The sequence below is a fragment of the Ornithodoros turicata genome, chromosome 7 (assembly GCF_037126465.1).
Source record: "Ornithodoros turicata isolate Travis chromosome 7, ASM3712646v1, whole genome shotgun sequence".
NCBI lineage: Eukaryota > Metazoa > Arthropoda > Arachnida > Ixodida > Argasidae > Ornithodoros > Ornithodoros turicata.
In genome coordinates this window covers 57,052,837-57,078,506 of record NC_088207.1, presented here as the reverse complement: position 1 = coordinate 57,078,506, position 25,670 = coordinate 57,052,837, and the positions used below count along the sequence as shown (strand labels likewise).

General features: G+C 48.2%; 2 protein-coding genes across 10 annotated transcripts in view; one reads left to right on the top strand and one right to left on the bottom strand.

The window, feature by feature from the left end:
- Positions 1-25,670, top strand: part of LOC135401697 (uncharacterized) — a 180,837-nt gene that overhangs the window by 76,020 nt on the left and 79,147 nt on the right. The window lies entirely within an intron of this gene.
- LOC135399730 (uncharacterized) lies at positions 125-25,569 on the bottom strand. Its single transcript, XM_064631468.1, has 15 exons — positions 24,002-25,569; positions 22,184-23,045; positions 20,224-20,792; positions 19,153-19,288; positions 18,771-19,083; positions 16,954-17,226; positions 14,533-15,070; positions 11,572-12,433; positions 9,294-9,859; positions 8,194-8,329; positions 7,811-8,123; positions 6,784-7,001; positions 3,910-4,388; positions 282-1,143; positions 125-192 (listed from the first exon to the last, which is right to left on the bottom strand). The coding sequence occupies exons 1-15, from the start codon at positions 24,911-24,913 to the stop codon at positions 125-127; spliced, it is 7,107 nt and encodes a 2,368-aa protein (XP_064487538.1). The 5' UTR covers positions 24,914-25,569.

Genomic DNA, 25,670 nt, shown 5'->3' with positions numbered 1-25,670 from the left:
CCTTCCACTGCCGCGGTGCATTATGGGGAGGAACCATGTCAGCTGACAGTCGCATTGAAGCGGGTTTCCTGGTAAAGAAAATTTTGCAGCTACGGCTTAGTAGACACCCTGCTCATACATTTACTTAGCGTCTGGACCGTTTCGCCATCGTGGCGTTTAAGGTCATTAGAAAACGACGTTCTGTGGCACGAGCTACGTAAAGAATGATATTTGAATGACATTAGACAACAATGTCTCTGTCTGTCTGTGCGTGCGTGCGTGCAGGAGGCACCAATCCTTACCTTGAAGATACACCTTTGCACCCTTTGCGATGGAGTCTGGAAAAGTGGCTCGATGTACCTGGCGCAGGAGGTTCTCCTCCAACACGATGATTCCCAAACTTCCTAAATGCTTGAAAGCCCCCCTCACGTCGATTATACTGTTGTTCTTTGCACTGATATTCCGCAGGTGCGGTACACTTACAAAATCTCTCTCCCCTATCCTCGTCAACTGATTGTTTTCCAAGTGCACGGACTGTAATCTAGGCATGTGACTGAGGGAACCGTTTAGCGTTGTCAACCTGTTCCCGTTCAGCAAGAGCACCTCTAGGTCGTGGAGACCGCGAAAGGCGTCCTTGCCCAACCACTCTATTCGGTTTTCGTTCAAATACAGGATCTTCAGGTTTCGATTCGTCTCGAACGTCATGTCCGCTATCGATTCTATTCGATTTCGGCTCAGGTTGAGAATCACGAGCAGTTCGAGTGTGGTGAACGCGTTGCTTATGTCCCTTATCTTATTCCCCCAGAGCACTAAGGTATTTATCAATCGCGTAGCGTTGAACGTGCCTTCCAGGGTCGTGATTGAATTCTCGCTAGCCCGCATTAGGATGAGCTTTGACTCCTCGTGGAAGGCGGTGCCCGGTATGAACGATATGTTATTGCGCGATAGGTAAAGGTACCTAAGCTCTGTGGAATACGCGAACGCGTACTGGCTCACGTGGGACACGCTGCAATTTCGTACGCTTATCGTGAGGAGAGCGTTGTAGCTGAACACCGTGATGTTGGCGATGGGATTGTCGTCCAGCCATAGTTGGCGCTGTGCGGGAGACGACGTCAAAGTGAGTCCTTCCACGCTGGTTATGTTGTTTCCGGAAAGCTTCAGTATCTGGAGAGATAGGTAATGCACCCTTGAACATCTACACTGCAAACGAGTGGATATTTACCCACGAATTCATAGCTGTGACTTGACTTGAAGCCGTATCTTGACCCGAGGTCGGGTCTGAGCCAAGATCATCGCTCAAGATGGTCTGCGTCGTTCATGAACCCTTTACCGCCAGGGCCGTAGCGATAGGGCCGGCCGCTGAACGGCACGGCCCTAAGGGTTTTTGCACAGTATAAAGCGGGAATGAAGATAATTTGAATTTACGATCTGATTGATTGATTGCAGTGCGATCACTCGGCGATGCGAATGGAGTGTTTTTCGTTTCTTTGTTTACAGAGCTTCTGTTTACGGAGCTTCTCTTCGGAGGGGGGGAGGAGGGGTGGCGCTTCGCATTTACCCTGCCCAGGGCGCGAATGAACTCACCTGTTGGACTGTATCTGGGAGCGAGACTTTCGGTGAAGTTTACACTTAAATCTTGTTTTGCGGTATGAAAACGGGACATTTATTCTGGGCGTCAGGACTTCCTGTCATCTGGCACCAACGCTTGTGCAAAGTCCGTGTAAAAAGTTGATGACGCGTCAGCTCATGCAAAGCCAAGCCAAGATTCTGAGTGTCGCGTGGCTTCCCGAAAGCTGCCGTGCTGGAGTCCAAGCGATATGACTTAACATTTTCGTGTCGTGTCATTAGCGCTCTTCCAAGGCAAGTCAAGTCGAGATAATGTCACATGTACGAATTCGGGTTTATTTTTTATTTTTATTTGATACGAAATAAAACGTGGTTCACAGATCTTTTTCAGCACCAAACCGGGAGATGTTACCGAAGCCGACCTGTTCTTCTGGGTTTCTTTTATATATCTCGTTGAGGGGAGAGGCGCCTTCGACAGCATCCTACTACACTACCTAAGGTCATTTGAAACTTTACGTAACGACAGAAGTTAAGAACGGGGGGGGGGGGTCTGGACATCCGGACCCGACTCCCCTAGCGTCAACCGAAAGCGTCATTCATAATGCTCCCGAACCTTAATGTCAGTATGGAACGGTCTCACGACGGTCATGGGCATGTTGTGTTCCTTCAGGTTTTCTACGAAGGCACTGCTGGCAGAGTAATTTCTAGTGTTTGACTACAAGGAACCTCTTGATTTTGCCTCGAGTTGATCCCGGTGTAATGCTTACCAGCACGATGAAGGTATAGGAGCATCCTTGTAGTCCACCTCTATACGAGACATAAGGTGGGGTAACTTCGCCAGGCCCCCCTGGCGGTTACCGTGGTACAAAATTAAGGCTGCGCTGTTTTCCGAGGTCGGTTGTCCTGCGCGACTATCAAGATTCCCAGAGCAAGACCACACCGCTCACTCTCCTGTACCACCATCATGTTCCCCCTCTCACTTTTACCCTTCGCTCTCTCCAAGCTCGGTGTACCTAGCAGCCAACCCCTCCTTTCTTTAGGTGCTCGCCGCACCTTCCCCGAACATCGTCACCCATCTCCCATTATACGTCACCAACTTCGTCTAGAGCGGCCAGGACGTGCGCTCCACCTTGTTCACTTTGAAAATGGCTATCTTGACCGTGTTACCTTTTTTTTCTTTCTTTGTTTCGTTATTATTTTTTATGGTTTCGCCATTTCTCGAGTAGACGACGGCACCCGGCACTTCGGCTGTACCAGCTCTCGTGGCATAGTGGTTAGGATTGCTTTCTACGCCGAGACACGGGAGGTGACACGGGTTCGAACCCTGTCACCGGCTGTGCTACCTGACGTTTTCCCTGGGTTTTTCGAAGACTTTTCCAGACGAATGCTGGCATAGTTATCCCCCCCCGAAGTCTGCCCAGGACGCATACATCCCCCCAGTCCCCTACTCCTTCCCGCTGTCCTCTCTCCATCTGTCCACGTCTGTCTGTCGCTCATAGCCACAGTTGCTTCGTGGCGCTAACACGAAATTAAAAAAAAGAAAACTTGGGCCGTCTTCTCTCTTGGCACGAGTAGTAAAGGCATCCCAAAGCCTTCCTGGTCGTGTGAAGACGAGAGACCATATCAGGGCCGTCCTGAGGGACTTCCCTTCAAAAAGCGGAAAAGGAATATGCTATACAGTTAGGGTGTGACTTTTTCGGGTTAAACCCGATTCTGCCCGGTTATTCCCCCCGAACTGACCTCCGACCAATTCGGGTTAAACCCGATTTCTCCCCGAATCCCAGTCACTGTGAAATCCTCAAGTGACGTTTCCACTGAAGACGAACAAAGGTCGCCACGTGTAACACATGTAAGAATGGGTCACTTGCGTTCCCAGCAATACACACATGTGTGTCAACACTGTCTATGCCCTCGGGGATTACCTCTGCAAGGTCACGACTCCGAAAAAAAAAAAAAAATAAAAAAGGGGAGATTAGGAAAGGACTTAATAGACAAGAGGAGAAACAAAAACACCCGATAACACCCAAAGTCACAATTATCGCCCGATTTCTCCACGAATTACAGATTTAAAAAAAAATAGCGCCCGATTTTTACCCCCCGAATCTGAGAAAGGCAATTAACCCGAAAAAGTCACTCCCTAGTTACTCTGTTCCCCTATTCTTTTTAGAACGAGGTCAAAGGTTGCTAAGACTCCAAGTTTACACAATTCCTTTAAAAAAAAAAAAAAAAACGTTGGTTATAACTCCTTTTGGTGAAGCAGAGTTATAAGCGCCAACTTCAAGTTGACGAACCGTTGAACTCGGTTCAAATGTTAATCGGCGACGGTGAAACACGGTAACCAAAATTGCAAGCTGCCACACCTACCCGCAACGCTGGAAGCTTCCTGAATGTAGGGCCTACATGCCGTATGGCGTCGTGTCCCACGTCCCTCTCCACCAGCGACTGCAATCCTTTGAGGAGGAGGGGTTCAGAGCTTCGAAGGTGGTTGTTTGAAAGATCCTCCACCTTCGGGAGCTCGCTGAAGTTCCTGAGCGGGTCCTTGTCGATACGTTCTATCAAATTATTGTTCAACCACAACTCCTTCAGGGTCGGTGCTAGATGAGCCAATTCGTCGTTGATAGCCTTAATCCTGTTGTGCGATAGCTTTAGCTCTTGCAGTCCATTTAAAGCGCGTAGTGCTCCCGGAATCGTCGTGAGGTTATTATTGGACATGTCCAGGGACTGCATCGGCCCCGTGCCGACGAAGGCTTCATCGTCCAGAGATTCCAGCATGCAGCTTGCGATCTTGAGCGCTGAGGTCGTAAGGTTCGCGAAGTAAAATGCGGGAATAGTCTTCAGGTCCACTGCAACAAATGCGAGTGTCGAAAGACGGTGTCCTTGTAGTCTTCGAAGATCCTGCGGTATTCTTCCGGCGTCCAGCACTTTCGTGCAGCTGACTTCCAGTCCATACCGAAACGCGTGACAGGAGCAATGACGAAGTTCGGGACACGTGCCGCTGTTACGCTTTGCTTCGACACTTTGCTTGAACACTTGCTTCCGCACTCCCTTGTAATACTGTGCTTGGTTGTACCGCGAGAGGCATAAGCAGAACAGTAGCACGTGCAGATGCAAGACATCGCATGCGTCCATGGAGGAACACGGAAAGTGTTTGATGCGATACACTAAAGCCAAGGGGCGGATACGCCGACGATTATATATAGTTTGATATCCGGGATGTGCGTTTGTTGAGACTCTGTGTCATGCTCCGTGTCATCTTCTCGTTTACCACTTTCTCTGGATTGCATCTGGTTCGTGGCCGTCGGATACGTATATTACGTGTGCGAGTGGTCCCAGTCCATAGGGTTGCGTCACAGATTCATTGGGATTGTTCGGTGCATACTTCACCGGGAGCTTTCACCGAGCAGCGTCGGCAGGCGCTCTGGTGACCTCTGGTCAACTCGCAGGTGGACCCTAGAGTCACTAAACAAGCTTCGCTTAAGAGTATCGACACTGAGTGCCAAGGGAGAGCAGGAGCGCCATCTTGTTTTCCGCACCACACGGGTATTTTCCCCAGTTGAGGATCAAAGACAGCTAACGTAATGCCCGCTGTGGGATAGAGTGTAGAGTCACTCGATAGGGGGAGAGTAATGACACTGAAGTGCAGCGCCAAGCACGTCCGCCATTTTGAGTCAGGAGTCAGTAGGAGTGCATGATTGTTGCGCGATAATCCATATGTATTGTCAATCAGAGCGTCCCGAGAATGTCACGGTGCGCTCAAGGCAGACTTGTACGTAACGCGTTACAAGTAATTTCGTTACTTGTAATCAATTAGTTTCTTGAGTAATTTTATGAGTAATCAATTACATTTTTGAACCAGTAATTTTTTAAGTAATTCGATTACAATTTTGAGTAATCAATTACCGAGTAATCAATTACTTTAGAAGTAGAGTCTGACTCCAAATAACAATGCTCTGTCACAAATTTCCTGTGTCTTTATTGGGCTATTCTACTGTAGTAAGCGGGAAAAAAAATAATTGCTACGTCTCACGCGCGAGTCCTTCATAGCACGTGATTCTTTCGCGCTATTTCAGCTGTCACAATCACTTGGGAGCTGTTTTCCTTTTCTTTTTCCTTCTTTTTCTTTTTTTCGAAGCCCATAGGAGCGGAAATTTTTGCATGAATTGAAAGTAACGGCCCGAGTAACGCGTAACTTTTATACTCGTTACTCAATTACATTTTGAGTCGAGTAATTTGTAACGGTAATCAATTACTTTTGCCAGAAGAGTAACGGTAACGGTAATCAATTACCTTTTTGGAGTAACGGGCACAAGTCTGGCTCGAGGTCGTCAACTGCATGCTTGCAAACGAAAGGAACATTTCGCCCGCGCACGACAGGTGGCGTCGTGGGCTACGGTGCGCGTGCGCGTGGGAACAAGATGGCGCACGCTCGCTCTTGGAACTCAGTGTCGATACTCTGAAGCGTAGCTTATGTAGTGACTCTACTGGACCCAAGGGGTCCCCCCACCAGAGCACGACACACACCCCTGTCTTTTTAAACCCCTGTCTTTTGCCTGCGCTGTCCATCTGTCAACGCCTGTACAGCATTTAGCAGCAGACGCTCCGCGGTGCTAATGTGAAATTTTCTTCAACAAACGGATAGTCCTTATAGTGCTGTACTGGCTTCGTGTGACAGCGATGAATGTTACGGGAAATTCGTTCCCAAATGAATGGAGATCTATTCGCGAAGGAACACTCGAGCATGTCGGGAGTCGCGCTGCGAAATACTTAAATTAAATTCGAAGGTAGTAACTTAAAAGTTCATCTACCATATAATTGAAATCTTCTAGCCACATCTGCCACGATGAAGAACGCGCGAACACCGGAAAGTGCACCGGAAAAAACACCGACGAACAAGGGAAGTGTTCACCATAGAATCAGTTTATTGGCGAACAGCTTTCGCTGACAAGGCGCCATTCCAAGTAGCTTTTTTTTTTTTTTTTCGGAAAGCAAACACGCAGCGATTTCCTAACTGAGCTGGCCGATTACGGTTTATTGTATCTCGAAACTTTTATCTGAGAGCACACCCTGCCTGGTTGCGTCCACGAAGGAGTGGTAGTTCATGATGGCGTCACAGTCAAACTGAATCCGCGGATGCGTTCTTTTTTAGCTCAGGAAGTGCAAGTCACTCCAGGATGAAGTTTTACCGAGCGTCGTCGGCAGCTGTGATGGAGAGCTGAACACTTCCTGGTTCGTCATTACAGTTTGTCCTCGGCAGGGAACACATGAGTTTGTTCCAGAAATTCCTTTCTCCCCAGCGGAGGTAGCAGGTAGCCTTCATGTACACGAGCAGTTCTTTGTCCACGTCGTCGGGAATGTCTTCGGTGACGACCACGATGAGACGGTTGATCCTTTCCCGGAGAGCGTTGCAGTGTGCCACTCGAAACTCCCACCGGCACCACTCGCTCTCCACAAAGTTTCTGGAGGAAGGAAATGAAAGAGGATGAGTGAGGGTTAACATTACCCGGTGACGAAGCGAGAATGCCACATAGCGGCCCCCCTAAACCACGACGAGAGATGGTCGTGCCCCTAACTAGAGTCGGCGCTAACCACACTCAAGCGAATGCCTTGGGCCAAATCAGAAATCGCTATCACTTGTGTTGGTCATACGTTGCAGGCAACATCGATTGTTTTGAGTTAATAGTATGACTTTTTGCATAATGACCAGGGTTGTTTTTGGCAAATTTGCGCCAAATTGGCTACTTTCTAGACGTCGTGGCGCCGACATTTGAGCACCGGCGAATTTGCTATATCCCGGCTATACTGTTGTTGATACTGCACTGCATTTAGGACTCCCGTGCACATAGACCAGGGTATAGGCAGTTTTCATTAGTCAGCGTTCACACGGAGAAGCTTTTTCTAGCAACTCGAACCAACATCTTATGAGCGCTTACGTGGCCGCGTTCACAAACTCCGTATCTCCACCCACAAACGGCCTTACGGCGACCGGAGAATGGGGGTTCGAATCGAACTGGTGGTGTCTATTCTTTAGCCGCTGTTTGTCAACCCTGATTGCATTCCACATTGGCAGTTCCCATTGCCAACATTCCCAGTTGCATTCCACATTCCTTTCAGCGTACTACCCGAGAGATGGAAGTACGGTTGCGAAGCTCCGAAGTATAAGTGCGTCGACAAAGTTTTATGTCTTCCATTCTTGTTATCACATCTTTTGGAGTGGTTACCTGCATTGTCACTTTTACAAGCCATTGATACGCTAAAATTTTCGTACTGTGTGAGGAGAAGCAGCGTTCGACGCGAACAAGACACGGCCTCCTGTATGATGTCTTGTAGAAGGAATCCTCCCTTGAAGTTCCTGTCGTAGGTACACACCGAGAACCCTTCGCCTTCTATCCGAGGAACTAAGTTGGCGTAGGCCCAGTCGGAGTCCTTGCTACTGAACGAGAGGAAGACGTCGAAGGCTTTGTCTTTGTCCACATCGTTCTCCTGGACGCAGAGAAGACCTCTGGCGAAGAGCCACACTTTGATCTGGCGCGAGCGCTTCAGGTAGATCATCGTGGCGCTTAATACGACTATTAAGAGCGCTAGAAAGACGAAGAACAAGCGTTCGTGCATAGCAACGGTCGTCAATTAATTGGGAGAAAGAGCTCCTACCGAAGGCGGGAACTGCAAAGACGATCTTCCACGCGGCTGACGGGCAGAGGTCGCTCAGCACCAAGTTGACGATCGCCTTCCCGTGAGCTTCGGGGACCGATCCGTCTGCGCAGATGGTCAAGTTGCTATCGTGGATCTGCAAGTATACGGATGTAGTATAGGTCTTCCGGGTTATGCACTTTAATTCAGAGCGCTGGAAAACTGCGCTGTTTCCATCCCTCTTGTTCTCCCTTGCAAAGCACAGTGCTCGCCCACGCTGCGTTGACAGAAAAAAAAAAAAAAGAGAAGAAAAGATGTCAGGGGTGCTAGGGAAAAGCCACAGGACGACAAAGGGCTTACGGGAAGACACCAGTGATGGCCACTAACTACTTCTACACAGTAGTTTCATTATAACAACTAACTACTTCGCGATGGACTAGTTTACCTAGTAGTTGAACTACTTTTCAGGGGAGGTAGTTAAAGCTACTTCTTTAACAACTGCAGTGTATTTTAACTACATCTCTAACTACTTAACGTTGTCGGTCAACACATATCCCATTCTATAGTGTTCTTGGACACCTAAATATGAATCAGAAGCAGCGATAAAAGTGAAGATTTTGTACATATGCTCGGCACGATTGCTCTGCACCTCCGTTCTCATCAAACAAGTAGCTCGAAGTAAAAGTCAGAAGCACAAATCCTGCCGTAAAACTTGCGGCAAAAAATCGGAAGTAGTTGGCGCCAGCAGTAACCTAACTACTGTATAGTTAACTACTCAAAATAGTAGTTGCACACTACATTTCTGCAAGTAGTTGATAACTACTTTTTAACTACAATCGGGTAGTCTAACTAGTAGTTTAACTACATGTAGTTGACTACTGGCCATCACTGGAAAACACAAGGATGAATTTACTAAGAGCAGGCGGAAAAAACAGCGCAAGATTTTAAGGGCTATTTTCTAGCGCTATAAAGCGAAGCGCCGTATGTGGGAACTTGCCTTTAAACTTTGGCAAGCGCTGTTTTCTAGCGGTTCATAGCAACGCGAGGAGGAAAAAAAAGCGCTGTTTTCAAGCGCTATGCAGCGAAGCGCTGTACGTGAGATCGGACGCAAAATGACTTACCACAAAGTCATTAACTTGGGTCCACAGCTTGAAGTCATAACTGTCGCAGTCGCAGATCCATTCGTTTCCAGCCAACCACAGAGACGTCAACTTCAATCCAACTACGACGTCTGTCGGGAACTTCGTGAAGCTATTATTTCGCAGATCCAAGCTCTTGAGGCTTTTCGGGATCTCCTTCACACTCAGCTCCGAGAAAGAGTTGTCGCTGAGCACTAGTGCCTCCAGGTGTGGCGCTCCATCTACCAAGCTGCTGCCCAGGGTTCGCAGATCATTTCCGCTGAGATCGACGACACTGGCGTCTCTCGGAAACACATCGGGGGTCCGCGTCAGGTTGGCCTTGGAACAATCCACGTGGGTCGACTTTCCGTACCGGTTATCCGGCTTGCACGTGCAGCTACAACCGGGGTCGCAGTCTTCGGGCGAGTCGCGAAGCGTGCTGGCAGGGACGTTCAGCAGAGACAGACCCGCTAACCAGGATGGGCCGTCGCAGGTTAGGTTCTTTAGACTGCTGCGGTGCACAATGGGGAGCAACCAGGTCAGCTGACAGTCGCATTGGAGCGGATTTCCTGGTGCAGAAATTTCGCGGCATAATTAGGCACGCATTTTGGTCATTGTATAACTGCACGCACAGGTGATGAGGGTATTTATACATCGTTCCAGGGCAGGATCTCTTTACTGTACGGACTTTTTGTTATCGTGATTACGTAATGGCAGTTAGTGAACATATATAGTGGGATAACTGATACTATTCCAATGCATTAGAACTGTTCCGCGCTTCGTACACTTTAAGGGAAAAAAAAAGAGTAAAACGGGGAGTATTTGCAGCTTCTACTCCCCATTTTAGTCCCCTAACTCGACATTTGGTCCCGACATTTACTCCCCAGGACTGCAAGTTGTCGCTAAACTTCGCGAATGGTCTCCTGAATGCAACAGTCTACGTAAATATGTGTCCTTGCTCAATTTGAACGGCATAAGGCTGTATAACTCAGCCAACGTAGCAATTACCCAGCCATAAAGAGTGAGAAACAGTTAGCGCATCTTTCTTCGCAAATTGTGCCCTATGTATGGCGCAAGATTTTATATCACTCGATATATCGCGGTTGACGGTTTGCTTCAAAGTATTTTCATGCATGCACACGAATTATGTATTCCTGGGACTCTTACAGCAGCGCGTGAAATGCAGTCTCCCCTCTGTGACATTCATTTACTCCCGTGCAATTACTCCCGAAAGGGACTATTTTTTGTGGCAATGCATTTAGTCCCCAAAAGGAGTAAAAGTACCCCCCCTTTTTTTTCTTAGAGTCTATTGGTATTATTATATTTCATAATATTACCCGAATTTTCAACGCGTTTAACTAGCTTTCATTTTCCGGAGTAGCCTAACTTACGTTACAACTTAGTGTATGTCTGAGCCGTGCCGACATCGTGGGTGTTTTACGTCATTAGGAAATGACTTGTGGCTCGAGATTCGTAAATAATGTCGTTCGAGACCCGAATGCCATTAGGCGATAAGGTTAATTTTTTCTGACTCGGGTCATTGCGCGTGCACTCTAACAAAAAAAAGGGAGTATTTTTACTCCTTTTGGGGACTAAATGCATTGCCACAAAAAATAGTCCCTTTCGGGAGTAAATGAATGTCACAGAGGGGAGACTGCATTTCACGCGCTGCTGTAAGAGTCCCAGGTAGATAATTCGAGCGCATGCATGAAAATACTTTGAAGCAAGCCGTTAACCGTGATATATAGATAGATATAAAATTTTGCGCCATACATAGGGCACAATTTGCGACGAAAGTTGCGCAAACTGTTTCTTGCTCCGTGTGGCTGAAAAATCGCTATGTTAGCTGAGTCATACAGCGTTATGCCATCAAACTGACCAAGGGCACATATTTACGTAGACTGTTGCATTCGGGACACCATTCGCAAAGTTCGGTGACAACTTGCAGTGCTGGGGAGTAAATGTCGGGACTAAATGTCGGGTTAGGGGACTAAAATGGGGAGTAATTGCAGTCTAGGGGAGTAGAAGCTGCAATTACTCCCCGTTTTACTCCTTTTTTTTACGTCGTAAAGGGAAAAAAAAAAGAGAAACACTGTCAAGGAGCCCGCGATGAGGAAATCGCACACGTAACATGAAAAACGGTTAGGAGCAACTAAGATTTATTTGAACGAGAACTTTCGTGCAAGAGACTGCTCTTCTTCAGGGCACACAACTACTTACAACTAGGTTACACAACTTTTTTTTTTTTTTCTTAGAGCGCGCAGGAGGAAACGATCCTTACCTTGAAGATACACCTTTGCATCCTTTGCGATAGAGTCTGGAAAACTGGCTCGATGCAGCTGGCGCAGACTGTTCTCCTCCAACACGACGCTTTGCAAGCTTTCTAAATGCTTGAAAGCTCCCCTCACGTCGATTATACTGTTGCTCTTGGCACGTATATTCCGCAGGTGCGGCGCATTCACAAAATCTCTCTCTCCTATTCGAGTTAACCGATTGTTGTCCAGGAACAAGTGCCGTAGCTCGGGCATGTAACTAAGAGAACCGTTAAGGGACTTCAACCTGTTTCCGTCCAGCACAAGCGTAGCTAAGTTGTCGAGACCGCGAAAGGCATCCTTGCCCAACCACTCTATTCGGTTCCCATACAGATGCAGGTCCTTTAGGTTTCGATTAGTCTCGAACGTCATGTCCGCTATCGATTCGATTCGATTTCGGTTCAGGTTGAGAACCAGGAGCCGCGCGAGTGCGGTGAACGCGTTGCTTATCTCCCTTATCTTATTCCCGGCGAGCACTATCTTCTGTATCCGTCGTGTAGCGTTGAACGTGCCTTCCAGGGTCGTGATTGAATTGTCCATAGCTTTCAGGTCGAGGAGCTCTGACTGCTCGTGGAAGGCGGTGCCCGGTATGAACGATATGTTATTGCTCGATAGGTAAAGGTACTTAAGCTTTGGGGAATTTGCGAACGCGTTCTGGCTCACGTGGGACACTCTGCAATTTTGTACGCTTATCGTGAGGAGAGCGTTGTAGTTGAACGCCGTTATGTTGGCGATGGGATTGTAGTCCAGCCATAGATGGCGCAGTGCGGGAGACGACGTCAAAGTGAGTCCTTCCACGCTGGTTATGTTGTTTCCGGAAAGCTCCAGTTTCTGGAGAGATAATCAATGCACCCTGGAACATCCAAACTGGAAACAGATGGCTATTTCATCTTTTCATCTTATTTTTCATTTCATTTCATTCATTTCATTTATTGTACCACAAGCGGTACATGGGGCGGCCAAAAAGCAGCAACATGTGCTGCTTGACGAAAGAAAGTATGTGAAATAAAACGTGGTTCACATCTCTTATCGACAGCAAACCGACCGCCCAGGCAGCACAATGTACTGAACGTCGAGTGCAATAGGGGTGGACGGGTAGGTGGAAGGCCTTGAACGCACTCATTAAGCTAAAGGACATTGATAAGACACATGTCGACCACCCCTATTGCACTCGACTTTCAGTACATTGTGCTGCTCGGGCGGTTCTTCCAAGTTTCTTTTTGTCTTTTTTTTAAATCTTTTCATGTATCCAATAACGCTTCAGTATTTACGGAACCAGGATTTCACTCGGTGTGGACGGGCAGGAGTAGTGCCGATACGGTCAGTTGAAACTCTACGTAACGACAGAAATTAAAAGGGGGTCAGGTCATCCGGCCCCACCTCTCATAGATCACACCCTGACTGGAGTCCCATCGAGAAAAAAGGAAAAATTATGTCAGAAACCGCCGCGCATTGTCATTGGAATGCGATAGCATTTATGAGCTCGTCGGGGGCAGACATTCTCCGACCACGGCCGGCCCCTCGACCCCCCTTAGCTGTGGAGACTGATGAAGTAGCTAACGTACCTGGCAACCACTCGCTTTTCTATGCTCCTGACGAATACACAACACTTCCCGTACGGGTTGTGGGATTTTTATGGTCACTGGCTAGATGTAAATCGAAGACTTCATTCATAATGCCCGCGACCCGGTTGGTCCACGGCCCCTAAATGTCCGTATCGAACTCTTTCTCGACGGTCATGGGCATGTTCCGTCCCTTCAAGTTGTCTACGAAGGCACTGCTGGCAGAGTAATTGAAGAGTTTGACTACAAGGAACCTCTTGATTTTGCCTCGAGTTGATGCCTCGAGTGTAATGCGTACTAGCACGATGAAGGTATAGGATCACCCTTGTAGGACACCTCAACGACACATAGGTGGGGTAACTTCGCCAATCGTCCTGGCTGTTACCTCGGTACAGAATGAAGGCTACTGACGGGTGATGGTGTGTTTTCGGCCGTGGGTGGTTCTCACGCCGGTATCCTACCGGGGCTTGGATTTGCCGATACCTTGTCATAAACAAACATCACCGGACCCTGCGCAGTTTGAGCGTGGCCGAAATGCGATCATGTTGAGACTATACTTTGTACGCTATACAGTATACGTTTCGAGTGGGTTGCTTAGGAAAGTGACTGGCATAAACTTAGCTGGCATTCAGGGAAAATTTGTTACGCCCATCATCATTGAATGACAGCCTATAAGTAGGGAGTGACTTTTTCGGGTTAAATCCCTTTCTCAGATTCGGGGGTTAAAAATTGGGCGCTATTTTTAAATCTGTAACTCGTGGAGAAATCGGGCGATAATTGTGCCTTCCGGCGTTATCGGGTGTTTTTGTTTCTCCTCTTTTCTATTAAGTCCTTTCCTAATCTCTCTCTCTTTTTTTTCTTTTTTTTTCGTGTGTGTGGGATTGTGATCTACTAGCGGTAATCCCCAAAGGCATAGACAGTGTTCACACACATGGTGTATATTGCTGGGAACGTAAGTGACCCATTCTTACATGTGTTACACGTAGCGACCTTTGTTCGTCTTCGGTGGAAACGTCACTTGAGGATTTCACAGTGACTGGGATTCGGGGAGAAATCGGGTTTAACCCGAATTGGTCGGAGGTCAGTTCGGGGGGGGGGGGGAATAACCGGGCGGAATCGGGTTTAACCCGAAAAAGTCACTCCCTACCTATAAGGCACGGTTTCAGCATAGCTGGGTAACTTCGAGCCGCGATCAAGGGAGACTCCGAGTGAACACTAAATCATTTTTTCACAAACGTTGGTTGGCGTCGTGATGAATGTCAATAACTCCCTTTACTGATGCGGAGTCAAGCGTTGATCTCGGCTCAAATGTTAATTGGGGTCGGTGAAATATACACTGTAGCCAAAATTGCAAGCTGCGTCACTGACCTGCAGCGCGGGAAGACCCGTGAATGTAGATCCCACACGCTGTATGGCGTTGTATTGCAAGTCTACCTCCTCGAGCGACTGCAATCCTTCGAAGATGGGTTGAATGCTTCGAAGGCTGTTGTTCGAAAGATCCACCTTCGAGAGGTTGTTGAAGTTCCTCAGCGAGTCCTTGTGGATACGATCTATCAAATTATTGTTCAACCACAACTCCTTCAGGGTCGGCGCTAGATGAGCCAATTCGTCGTTGATAATCTTAATTCTGTTGTGCGACAGCGTTAGTATTTGCAGTCCATTTAACTCGCGTAGAGCTCCCGGAATCGTCGTGAGATGATTGTTGGACATGTCCAGGGACTGCATCGGCCCCGTGTCGACGAAGGCTTCGTCGTCCAGAGATTCCAGCGAGCAACTTGCGATCCTGAGCGCTGGGATCGTAAGGTTCGCGAAGTAAAATGCGGGAATAGTCTTCATGTCGACTCCAACAAACACGAGTGTCGAAAGACGGTGTCCTCGTAGTCTTCGAAGATCATTCAGTATTCTCCTACAACCAACTCCCAGTCCCTGTGAAGTCGTGCCGCAGGAACAACCGCGAAGTTTGGGACACGTTCCGTAGTTTGGCCACGCTTCCGCGTATCGTGGAATAATACATAAGCAGAATAGTAACACGTGCACATGCAAGCCCATCGAAAGGACACGGGCGACGTTTGATGCGGCACTGACTCCTCTGACAAGGAATTAATTGCCCAGAAGTTGCGTTCGAGAACGGATGTGCCGACGAGATGATAGTGTGGCATCCGGGGTGTGGACTTGTTGTGACTCTGTAGCACTGTAAACTGAAAAACACCCTTATGGGTGTAAATGGCTTGTTCTATAACTGACACCTCTATTTATATGGTCTGGAACACCGTTTTTAGAGGGCGTATTCTGTGTAAGACACCCTTTGAAAGGGTGCTTTTCCTTGAAAATGCCTTCTGTTGCACAATTTACACACCCTTTTAGGAGGGTGTAAAATTGTTTATCACCCACCTAAAGGGTGTATAAAGGGTGCAAAAGACGGCATCTTCAAGGAAAAGCACCCTTTCAAAGGGTGTTTTACACAGAATACACCCTCTAAAAACGGTGTTCCAGACCATATGGTGTAAAAAGAGGTGTCAGTTATAGGACAAGCCATTTACACCCATAAGGGTGTTTTTCAGGTTACAGTGAGGGATCGCTATCGTGCTCTGTGTCTTCCCTTTTCGCTCGATATTCGTGGGCGTTGTATGCCGACGCGCAGTACTGTATATGTCTACAAGTGGTCCTAGTCGATGGCTGCCTGGAGCCTCAGTGGTCAGTGCCCTCTTCACCGGGGACGTTCACCGAGGTGCCGCGGCACTGGTGTGCGCATCCTGGTGGTCAGCTCGCAGGTGAAGCCAGGGATAACCGCTCAAACTTCGTTTTCTCTTAAGTCTTTCCCACACGTCACAGTTCCTCCTCCCCACGCACAAAAAAAAAAAAAAAGAAGAAATGCACGACGCAAACTACACCCCCGTATTTTTTCCTGTTGTCTATCTGTCTACGCCTATACACCACTTACAGCCACAGGTGCTTCGCGGTGCTAACGTGAAATTTTCTTCAACAAACGGACAGTCCTTATGATGCTGTACTTATGTGCTTTCATGTGACAATCATGGATGGCACGGTGCACTCGCTTCCAAATGAATGGAGATCTATTCGTGAAGGAACACCCGAGCATGTCGGGAGTCGCGGTGCGAAATACTTCAATTAAATTTTAAGCTAGTGATGAAGAAAAACGCGTAGAAAAACACCGACGAACAAGGGACGTGTTCTTAGAAGCAGTTTTATTATTATTATTATTATTTATTGGTCCATCAAGGGGCATTTAGGCCATTACATGAGGCAATGAGCACGTATGCAACACACTGGCACTGTACATCGAACGATGAACATAGACTAAAAAAAAGAAAAGAAAAGAAAAAGACAGCAGACAGAAAAAGATGATAACAAGATGAAAAGCAAAGAATATATCTACATTAGAGAGCAATGATGTGCGTGTACATGGAGCGACAATGGTCAAGTGAACTCGGCGATTAATGCGTTGGTAAATTGGATATGATCCGTGAGTTCTGCAATATGCCGTGGGAGTTTATTCCAATCTTATGATGTTTATTGACGAACAGCTTTCGGTGCCACGAGTTCACTCCAAATATAGCTTGCGGCTTTTCTTTCACAAAGCGAACGGGCCGCCATTTCCCATCTAAGCTGGCCGATTGCGGTTTATCATATCTCAAAATCTTTATCTGAGCGCATCCCCTGCTTGGTAACGTTTGCGGAGGAGTGATAGCGTTCACAGTTAAACCGAATCCGCGGAATGCGTTCTTGTTGATCTCAGAAAGTGCAAATCCCTTCAGGACGATATTTTACCGAGCGTCGTCGGCTGCTATGATGGAGAGCGGAACACTTCCTCGTTCGGCATTACAGCTTTTCCTCGGCAGGGAATACATGAGTTTGTTCCAGAAATTTCTTTCTCCCCAGCGGAGGTAGCAGGTAGCCTTCATGTACACGAGCAGTTCTTCGTCCACGTCGTCGGGAATGTCTTCGGTGACGACCACGATGAGGCGGTTGATCCTTTCCCGCAGGGCGTTGTGGTGTGCCACCCGAAACTCCCACCGGCACCACTCGCTCTCCACAAAGTTTCTGGAGGAAGGAAATGAAAGAGGATGAGTGAGGTTAAACCGGGTGACGAAGCTAGAATAATAGTACCGTGGTGTTACACGTATATGGTTTGTCTGCCCAGTGTGGCGACGTGTTGCGCGTGCCGCGGGGTAGGACTCTGGATAATTTCGACCACCTGGGGTACTTTTGACGTGCGCTGGAAATCTCCGGCACACGGTGCTGGAAGCAATGTTTACCTAAAGTCCCTGGATTGCGAAAAATAGCGACATCTTTTTTCCCTTTCCCGCCGCGACCTTTATATGGACCTTTGGACCTTCAGGTATGGACCTTTAGTGGCGTGCACAGCATAGGTTTGCGTGGTACGACTGTCATGAAAGGTCCAAGGCCGAGGCGGCAAGATCCAGGGATGGCGGTAGTTTTCCCGGTTCAGGGACTTCGTGTTTACCTCCCCCACGTTGCTATACCGTCTTCGGCCGGGATCGAACCCGCGATCTTGAGCTCTGCAAGCCAACGCGTTACCGATTGAGCTATACCGTGGCCAGCTGACGAAGCTATAGAGTGCCACCATAGCGGGCCCTTAACTAAAGTCAGCAGTAGCTACCCTCGAGCGATCACTATCTTGTCTTGCTAATGCTTCGCTGGCAACATCGATCTTTTTGAGTTCAATTTGGCTACGTTTTTTGCCGTTGTGGTGCCGGCATTTGAGCAGTGACGATTTGGCAATCTTCCGGCTACTTTTGCGGATACTGCACGGTGCATTTTGAGGCTCCCGTGCACGTAAACCAGGATAGGCAGTTTTCATCATGCACCGCATAATGCCGAAGAACATAAAGTGCGTTCATTCTCCGGTGGCGCAGCGGTAACGCGTGCGCTTGGAGACTGGGAGGTCCGCGGTTCGAATCCGCGGACCGGCTGTGCCGTCTGGGGTTTTTCCTGGGTTTCCCTCAGATGTGTAATAGGCGTATGCCGGCACAGTTCCCCTGAAGTCGGCCCATGGACGCAGCTATCCTCCCCCCGAGCGGATTCCGCTCGGTCTTCTACTTCACCCTTTCCTCTCCTCCTCTCCACCACCTTTCCCTTCCCGAGAAACATGCCGCCTAATCAGGCAGGCAGACCTCTCGGGTTCCTCCCAACGACACTCCTCCTCCTCCTCCTCCTCCTCCGTTCATTCTTGTTTCCCTGGTGATAGGCTTTGTCTCAATCGCCACGGTCCGTTTTGTTTTTGTGCTGGGGGTCTAGCGCTCCTTATTGTTCTTTTATGCATGCACACCACTGACTATACATACAGAGGAAATTGTCTGCTTTCGTCTATTCTGTCATGGCACGTTGGCAGTTTTTCAGGCTTTTGGCTTGGCAACCCTGCTTGCATTCCATTTTCCCATCAGCGTAATACCCGCGAGAGATGGAGGTATATTATGCTTGTGTGAAGCTCCGTACGTGACTTAGTACATAGTAGCTTTATCCTCCGAAGTATAATCGCGTCGCCAAAGTCGTTATCACATTTTTAGGAGAGGTCACCTGTACTGTCACCGTTTACAAATGGTTGACACACAAAACTGGCTTACTGTGTGAGGAGAAGCAGCGTGCGACGCGAACAAGACACGGCCTCCTGTATGATGTCTTGTAGAAGGAATCCTCCCTTGAAGTTCCTGTCGTAGGTGCACACCGAGAACCCTTCACTTTCTATCCGAGGAACTAAGTTCGCGTAGGCCCAGTCGGAGTCCTTGCTACTGAACGAGAGGAAGATGTCGAAGACTTTGTCTTTGTCCACATCGTTCTCCTGGACGCACAGAAGACCTCTGGCGAAGAGCCACACTTTGATCTGGCGCGAGCGCTTCATGCAGATCATCGCGGCGCTTAATATGATTATTAAGAGCACTAGGAATACGAAGAATAGTGTTCATGGGTAGCAACGGTTGTCAATCAGTGGGAAGGAAGAACTCCTACCGAAGGCGGAAACTGCGAAGACGATCCATGACGCGGCCGACGAGCAGAGGTCCCACAGCCCCAAGTTGATGATCGCCTTCCCGCGAACTTCGGCGATGGATCCGTCTCCGCAGATGGTCAAGGCGCCGTCCTGGATCTGCAAGTACGGATCTCGTAGGCCCTCCATGTTTAGCGCTTTACTTCAGAGGGCTGGAAATCTGCGCTAGAAACCAAGCGCTGTTTCCCGCTCTCTTAGACCCGTGCGAATAATAATAAAAGCGAAGCGAATAGTTATCGAATACAAAGCGAATAACCGATTTGGATATTGGAATACGAAGCGAATAGGTGCAAAATGGAACTTAGCCGGAGTGGAAACAAAGTGCAAACGTATACAGGAAACGTTATAGCAGAGAACAGATATATTTCAATTTGCCGCGGTATCCATTCATGAAATCTCTGTCAGCATGCATTCAGGATGTGGTGCATCTGAGGACGAAGCATTCGGGGATGAAACAGAGTGCTGCGCCACCCTTTAAAGGAATGGGATAAGACGAGCCCACTAATGGGCACATAAACAGTGTCTCTGGCGTTTTCGATGTAGATTAATTGCTCGTTATTGCGTGGCTTTTTGCGCGGCAACTATTCGAATATATTCGGCATGGAAGAGGAATTCGATTCAATTCGCAATTCGTACCGGGGTCTGCTCTGCAGTCTCGCGAAAACTCGTTGGCGATGTGACGTATGCGCCGTTTCGTCTGCTGTTGATTCTTGGTTCCCTCCCGTGGCGGACGCACAAGCTCATTCACGGGCAAACGGGAAATTCGACACCCGTGTTCAGTCCACCACGACATCGACACAACTACTGCAAAAAAAAAAAAAAAAGAAAGAAGAAATACAGTCCCGCAGCTTCCACGACGTTATTGGTAAAACAGCCAATGATTGACCATGACTGGACTTGATTGGCCATCAGAAACCAGCGCTAGAAATTAGCGCCGAAAAAGTTGACAGGGGCTTCATTCTGACAGGCGCTGGTTTCTAGCGCTATGTGGGGCATATAGCGCTGTATGTGAAAACTGGCGCAAAGAGACTTACTAGTACGTCATTAACTTGTGCCCACAGCTTGAAGGCGTAACTCTCGCAATCGCAGATCCATTCGTTTCCAGCCAACCACAGAGACGTCAAATTCAATCCAGCCACGACGTCTCTCGGGAACCTCGTGAAACTGTTGTTCCGCAAATCCAAGCTCTTGAGGCTTTTCGGGATTTCCTTCACACTCAGCTCCGAGAAAGAGTTGTCGCTGAGCACTAGTGCCTCCAGGTGTGGCGCTCCATCTACCAAGCTGCTGCCCAGGGTTCGCAGATCATTTCCGCTGAGATCGACGACACTGGCGTCGCTCGGAAACACATCGGGGGTCCGCGTCAGGTTGGCCTTGGAACAATCCACGTGGGTCGACTTTCCGTACCGGTCGTCCGGCTTGCACGTGCAGCTACAACTGGGGTCGCAGTCTTCGGGTGAGTCGCGAAGCATGCTCGCAGAAACGTTCAGCAGAGACAGACCCGATAACCAGGGTGGACCAGAGCAGGTTGGGCTCCACAATGGATTCTTCCTCTGCACCATGGGGAGCAACCATGTCAGCTGGCAGTCGCATTGAAGCGGATTTCCTGGTAGAGAAATTTTCCAGCATAATTAGGGTCACGTTTCCGGCATTGAATTACTGCATGCACATACACACGATGGGGGGGGGGGGGGGGACACATCGTCGAGGGCTGGATCTCTTTACTGTATATCGACGTTGTGATCCTGATTACATAATGGCAGATGGCGAATGGTGGGTATAACACTTCGGGAAAAAAAAAGTAACTAACTCAGGTATTATTGTCGCAAGCTAGCTGTGACTACAGTTACTACAGCTAGCTAGACTACTAGCTACACTACTACTACTAGCTGTGACTACACTAGACTACTAGCTGTGACTACAGTTACTACAGCTAGCTAGATAGTGAAAATGAAGTGCTTGGTGGGTCAAGTTGCGATGTCATCCGTGTGGTGCCACACGGACAGTTTTAATGGCATCTGCCTTAATGTCATTTTCGGCTTACTGGGTTCGCCACAACTCATTCACCCGTGAAATGCATACTCTCGCTCTGGTTGTTACCGTAGAGTAGCGATTTCATTTTACAGAAAACCGTTTTCTACTGTACAACGCAGTGTGTTTTGATAAATTTGTATTATTCGTACAGTAGAACTGCTCCGCATGATCGAAGGCACATGATCGATATTATTATATTTCAGAATGAAGTTTCAACATAGTTAACTACGTTTAATTTTCTGGTGTATTTATATTTTACGTAGTGATGGCTGGGCCGCGTCGACATCGTGGGTGTTTAATGTCATTAGAAAATGACTTGTGGCACGAGATTCGTAAATAATGTCATTCGAGACCCGAATGCCATTAGACGATAATGTAATTTTTTGTGCATTTTTGCAGTGATGGCCACAAACTACTTCTACAGTATGTAGTTTAACTGTAATAACTAAATACTTCGCGATGTAGTAGTTTGACTAGTAGTTCAACTACTTTTCAAGGGAGGTATACTTAAAACTACTTCTTTAACTACTGTAGTGTATTTCAACTTCATCTATAACTACTTAACGTTGTCCATCAACACCAATCGCATTCTATAGTGTTCTCGGACGCCTAAATATGAATCACAAGCAGTGATAAATGCATGCACGGCACAATTGCTCTGCACCTCCGTTCTCATCAAACAAGTAGATCAAGGGAAAAGTCGCAAGCACAATCGTGCCGTATAAAGCTTGCGGCAAAATCGGAAGTATAGTTGACGCCTGCAGTAACCTAACTACTGTATAGTTAACTACTCGAAATAGTAGTTTAACTAGTAGTTGCCACTACATTTCTGCAAGTAGTTAACTACTTTTTAACTACAATAGGGTAGTTTAACTAGTAGTTGAACTACATGTAGTTAACTACTGGCCATCATGGCATTTTTGTGACTCGGGTCAGGGCATATGAAGGGGGAAACGGCCTTACCCTTAAGACGTACCGCCGAAGCATTTGCGAAAGAGTCTGGAAAGCTGGCACGGTGTACCTGGTGGAGACGGTTGTCCTCCAGCACGACATCACCCAGACGTCCTGAATACTTGAAGGCTCCTCTCACGTCGCTTATATGATTGTTGGCAGCACCCACGTAGCTCAGGAGCGGTACATTCACAAAATCTGTCTCTCGTATCCTAGTCAACTGATTGTGGTCCAGGTACAAGGACCGTAGTTCAGGCATGTAACTGAAAGAACCGTTAAGGGTTGTCAGCCTGTTATCGTTCAGGAAGAGCTCTTCTAAGTCGCCAAGACCGCGAAAGGCGTCCTTGCCCAACCACTCTATTCGGTTCTCGTTCAAACTCAGGGTCTTCAGGTTTCGATTAGTCTCGAACGTCATGTCCGCTATCGATTCGATTCGATTTCCGTTCAGGTTGAGACTCAGGAGTCGTGCGAGTCCGGTGAACACGTCGCTTATCTCCCTTATCTTATTCCCGGAGAGCACTATGACCTGTAGCTGTCGTGTAGCGTTGAACGTGCCTTCCAGGGTAAATATTGAATTCTCGATGGCCTTCAGTCGGATGAGCTTTGACTCCTCGTGGAAGGCGGTGCCTGGTATGAAGGACATCCTATTGCTCGATAGGTCAAGATACTTGAGCTCTGGGGAATATGCGAACGCGTACTGGCTGGCGTAAAGTACTCTGCAATTTACTATACTCATTGTGACGAGAGCGTTGTAGCTGAATTCCGAGATGCTGGCGATGGGATTCTGGTCGAGCCATAGTACACGCAGTGCGGGAGACGACGGCGAAGTCAGTCCTTCCGTGCTGGTTATGTTGTTTCCGGTAAGCTTCAGTGTCTGGAGAAATAAGTAACACATCGTGAAACATCCAAACTGCAAGCAAATGTATATTTAAGCTTTTGATTTTATGCGAAATAAATTGTTGTTCTCAGATCTTGTCGGCACCAAACCGACAGGTTCTTCCAAGTTTCTTTCTCTCTCTCTCTCTTTTTATCTCTTCGTGTACCTCACAACCTCAATATTTGCGTACCCAGGGTTTTGCTTTGCGGGGGACAGCATCCTACTACGCCACCTACGGTCAATTGAAACTCTACCTAACGACAGGACATCCGGCTCCGATCTGACCGCAGTCCCCTCAAGCAAATTGCGTCAGAAATCGCTGTGAAGATTGTCATTGGAATGCGATAGCATTTATGAGCTCATCGCCGGCATTCTCTATCCACGGCCCCTCGATCGCTCCTCTCCTATACTGAAGCTCCGCTCCGACGACGGACAGTAGAGGCCTATGGAGACTAAGGTAGCTGACGTGCTTGGCAACCACTAGCTCTTCTATGTTCCTGACGAAGACACAATTTGTAACACTTTCCGTACGGGTTGTGAGAAGGCGTTGAAGAGCGTTGAGAAGGGCGTTGCAAAGTGGTTTACTAAAACTCAGCAGTGTTTCGCGGAAGTTTTGCGTAGCTGCGCTTAATGCAAGCAGAAGCCAATGAGTGCAGTACCTATACGCTGCCACATAACCAGCATCAAGAAAGCTCGGAAGTGTTTTCTCTTAAATGCTATCGCGCTTAAAAAGAAAAAGGGATCTACGCCCAATCGAACTCACGCGTTCTCACACTTAGGCTCGGTTTCACCAACGTCACCAACTAACCTTTGTGCCCAGCGTTGGTGAAGTCGGGCCTTAGTGAAGCAGAGTTAAGCGCTAAATTCAAGTTAAGGGATCGTGGATCTCGGTTCAAAGGTTAATCGGCGTCGGTGACACACTGTAGCCAAAAATTGCAAGCTGCGTCACTGACCTGCAGCGCCGGAAGCTCCGTGAACGCGGAGTCTACATGCTGTATGGCGTTGTATTTCAAGTCTATTTCCATCAGCGACTGCAGTCCTTTGAAGAGGGGTTGAATGCTTCGAAGGCTGTTCTTTGAGAGATCCACCTTCACGAGGTTGTTGAAGTTCCTTAGCGAGTCCTTGTCGATACGTTCTATCAAATTATTATTCAACCACAACACCTTCAGGGTCGGCGCTAGATGAGCCAATTCGTCGTTGATAACCTTAATCCTGTTGTGCGACAGCTTTAGCTCTTGCAGTCCGTTTAACGCGCGTAGTGCTCCCGGAATCGTCGCGAGATGATTGTTGGACATGTCCAGGGACTGCATCGGCCCCGTGTCGACGAAGGCTTCATCGTCCAGAGATTCCAGCATGCAGCTTGCGATCTTGAGCGCTGGGATCGTAAGGTTCGCGAAGTAAAATGCGGGAATAGTCTTCAGGTCCACTGCAAGAAATGCGAGTGTCGCAAGACGGTGTCCTTGTAGTCTTCGCAGATCCTGCGGTATTCTTCTGACGTCCGGCACTTTCGCACAGTTGACTTCCAGTCCACGCGGAAACACGTGACAAGAACAATCACGAAGTTCGGGACACATGCCGTAATTTGGCCTTGCTTCGGTGTATAGTGGAATAATGCATAAGCAGAATAGTAATAGGTGCAGATGCAAATCCATTGCGTGTGGAAAGGACACGGACGACGTTTGATGTGACACTATAACAACTGTGACTGGGAGTTGCAGAGGAGGGGAGAACCAAGGAGTGGCGTTCGAGAACGGATGTGCCGACGATTGTATAGTGTGGCATCCGGGATGTGGACTTGTTGTGACTCTGTATAGATCCCCTATCGTGCTCTGTGTCTTCCCCTTTCGGTCAATGTTCGTGGGCATCGTATACGGACGCGCAGTACTGTATATGTCTGCAAGTGGTCCCAGTCGATGGCTGCCTGGAGCCTCAGTGGTCAGTGCCCTCTTCACCGGGGACTTTCACCGAGGTGCCGCGGCACCTGTGTGCGCATCCTGGTGGTCAACTCGCAGGTGAACCCACGGATTACCGCTCCAACGTTGCTTTCTCTTAAGTCTTTCCCACACGTCACAGTTCCTCTGTAGCGCGTCGTCTTCATCGTCTGCATTCTCATCGGTATCGCCATCCGCTCGACAACCACGAGAGCGCGGAATTAGACCTTCATTCTCATCCCGACCTTCTTCGGACTCAGTCGTCCCTTCTCAGTGGTCCTGACACCACCACCCTCTCACACACACACAAAAAAAAAAAAAAAGAAAGAAAGAAGAAGGAAGAAATGCACGACGCAAACTGAACCCCCCGTATTGTTTTTTTCCTGTTGTCCATCTGTCCACGTCTATACACCACTTATAGCCACAGGTGCGCTCCGCGGTGCTAACGTGAAATTTTCTTCCGCAAACGGAGATTCCTTATGGTACTGTGCGGGGCTTCGTGTGGCAGTCATGGGTGTCACGACGTATTTCTTGTCCAATGAATGAAGCTCTGCTCGTGAAGGAACACTCGAGCATGCCGGTAGTCGCGGCGCGAAATACTCGAATTAAATTCAAAGATATAGTAACTTGAAAGTTCATCTACAATAGAATTGAATCTCTTAGCCACAGTTGCCACGATGAAGAACGCACA

What these genes read in the sequence shown, in the direction of transcription:
- LOC135399730 (XM_064631468.1), bottom strand. Translation starts at nt 24,913, where the DNA reads ATGCCCACGAACATTGACCGAAAGGGGAAGACACAGAGCACGATAGGG. An exon ending in CGGAGCTTCCGGCGCTGCAG is followed by an intron (nt 23,046 to 24,001) that starts GTCAGTGACGCA and finishes TTATTTCTCCAG; the next exon opens with ACACTGAAGCTTACCGGAAA. An exon ending in ACGCTGCTTCTCCTCACACA is followed by an intron (nt 17,227 to 18,770) that starts GTAAGCCAGTTT and finishes TCCTTCCTCCAG; the next exon opens with AAACTTTGTGGAGAGCGAGT.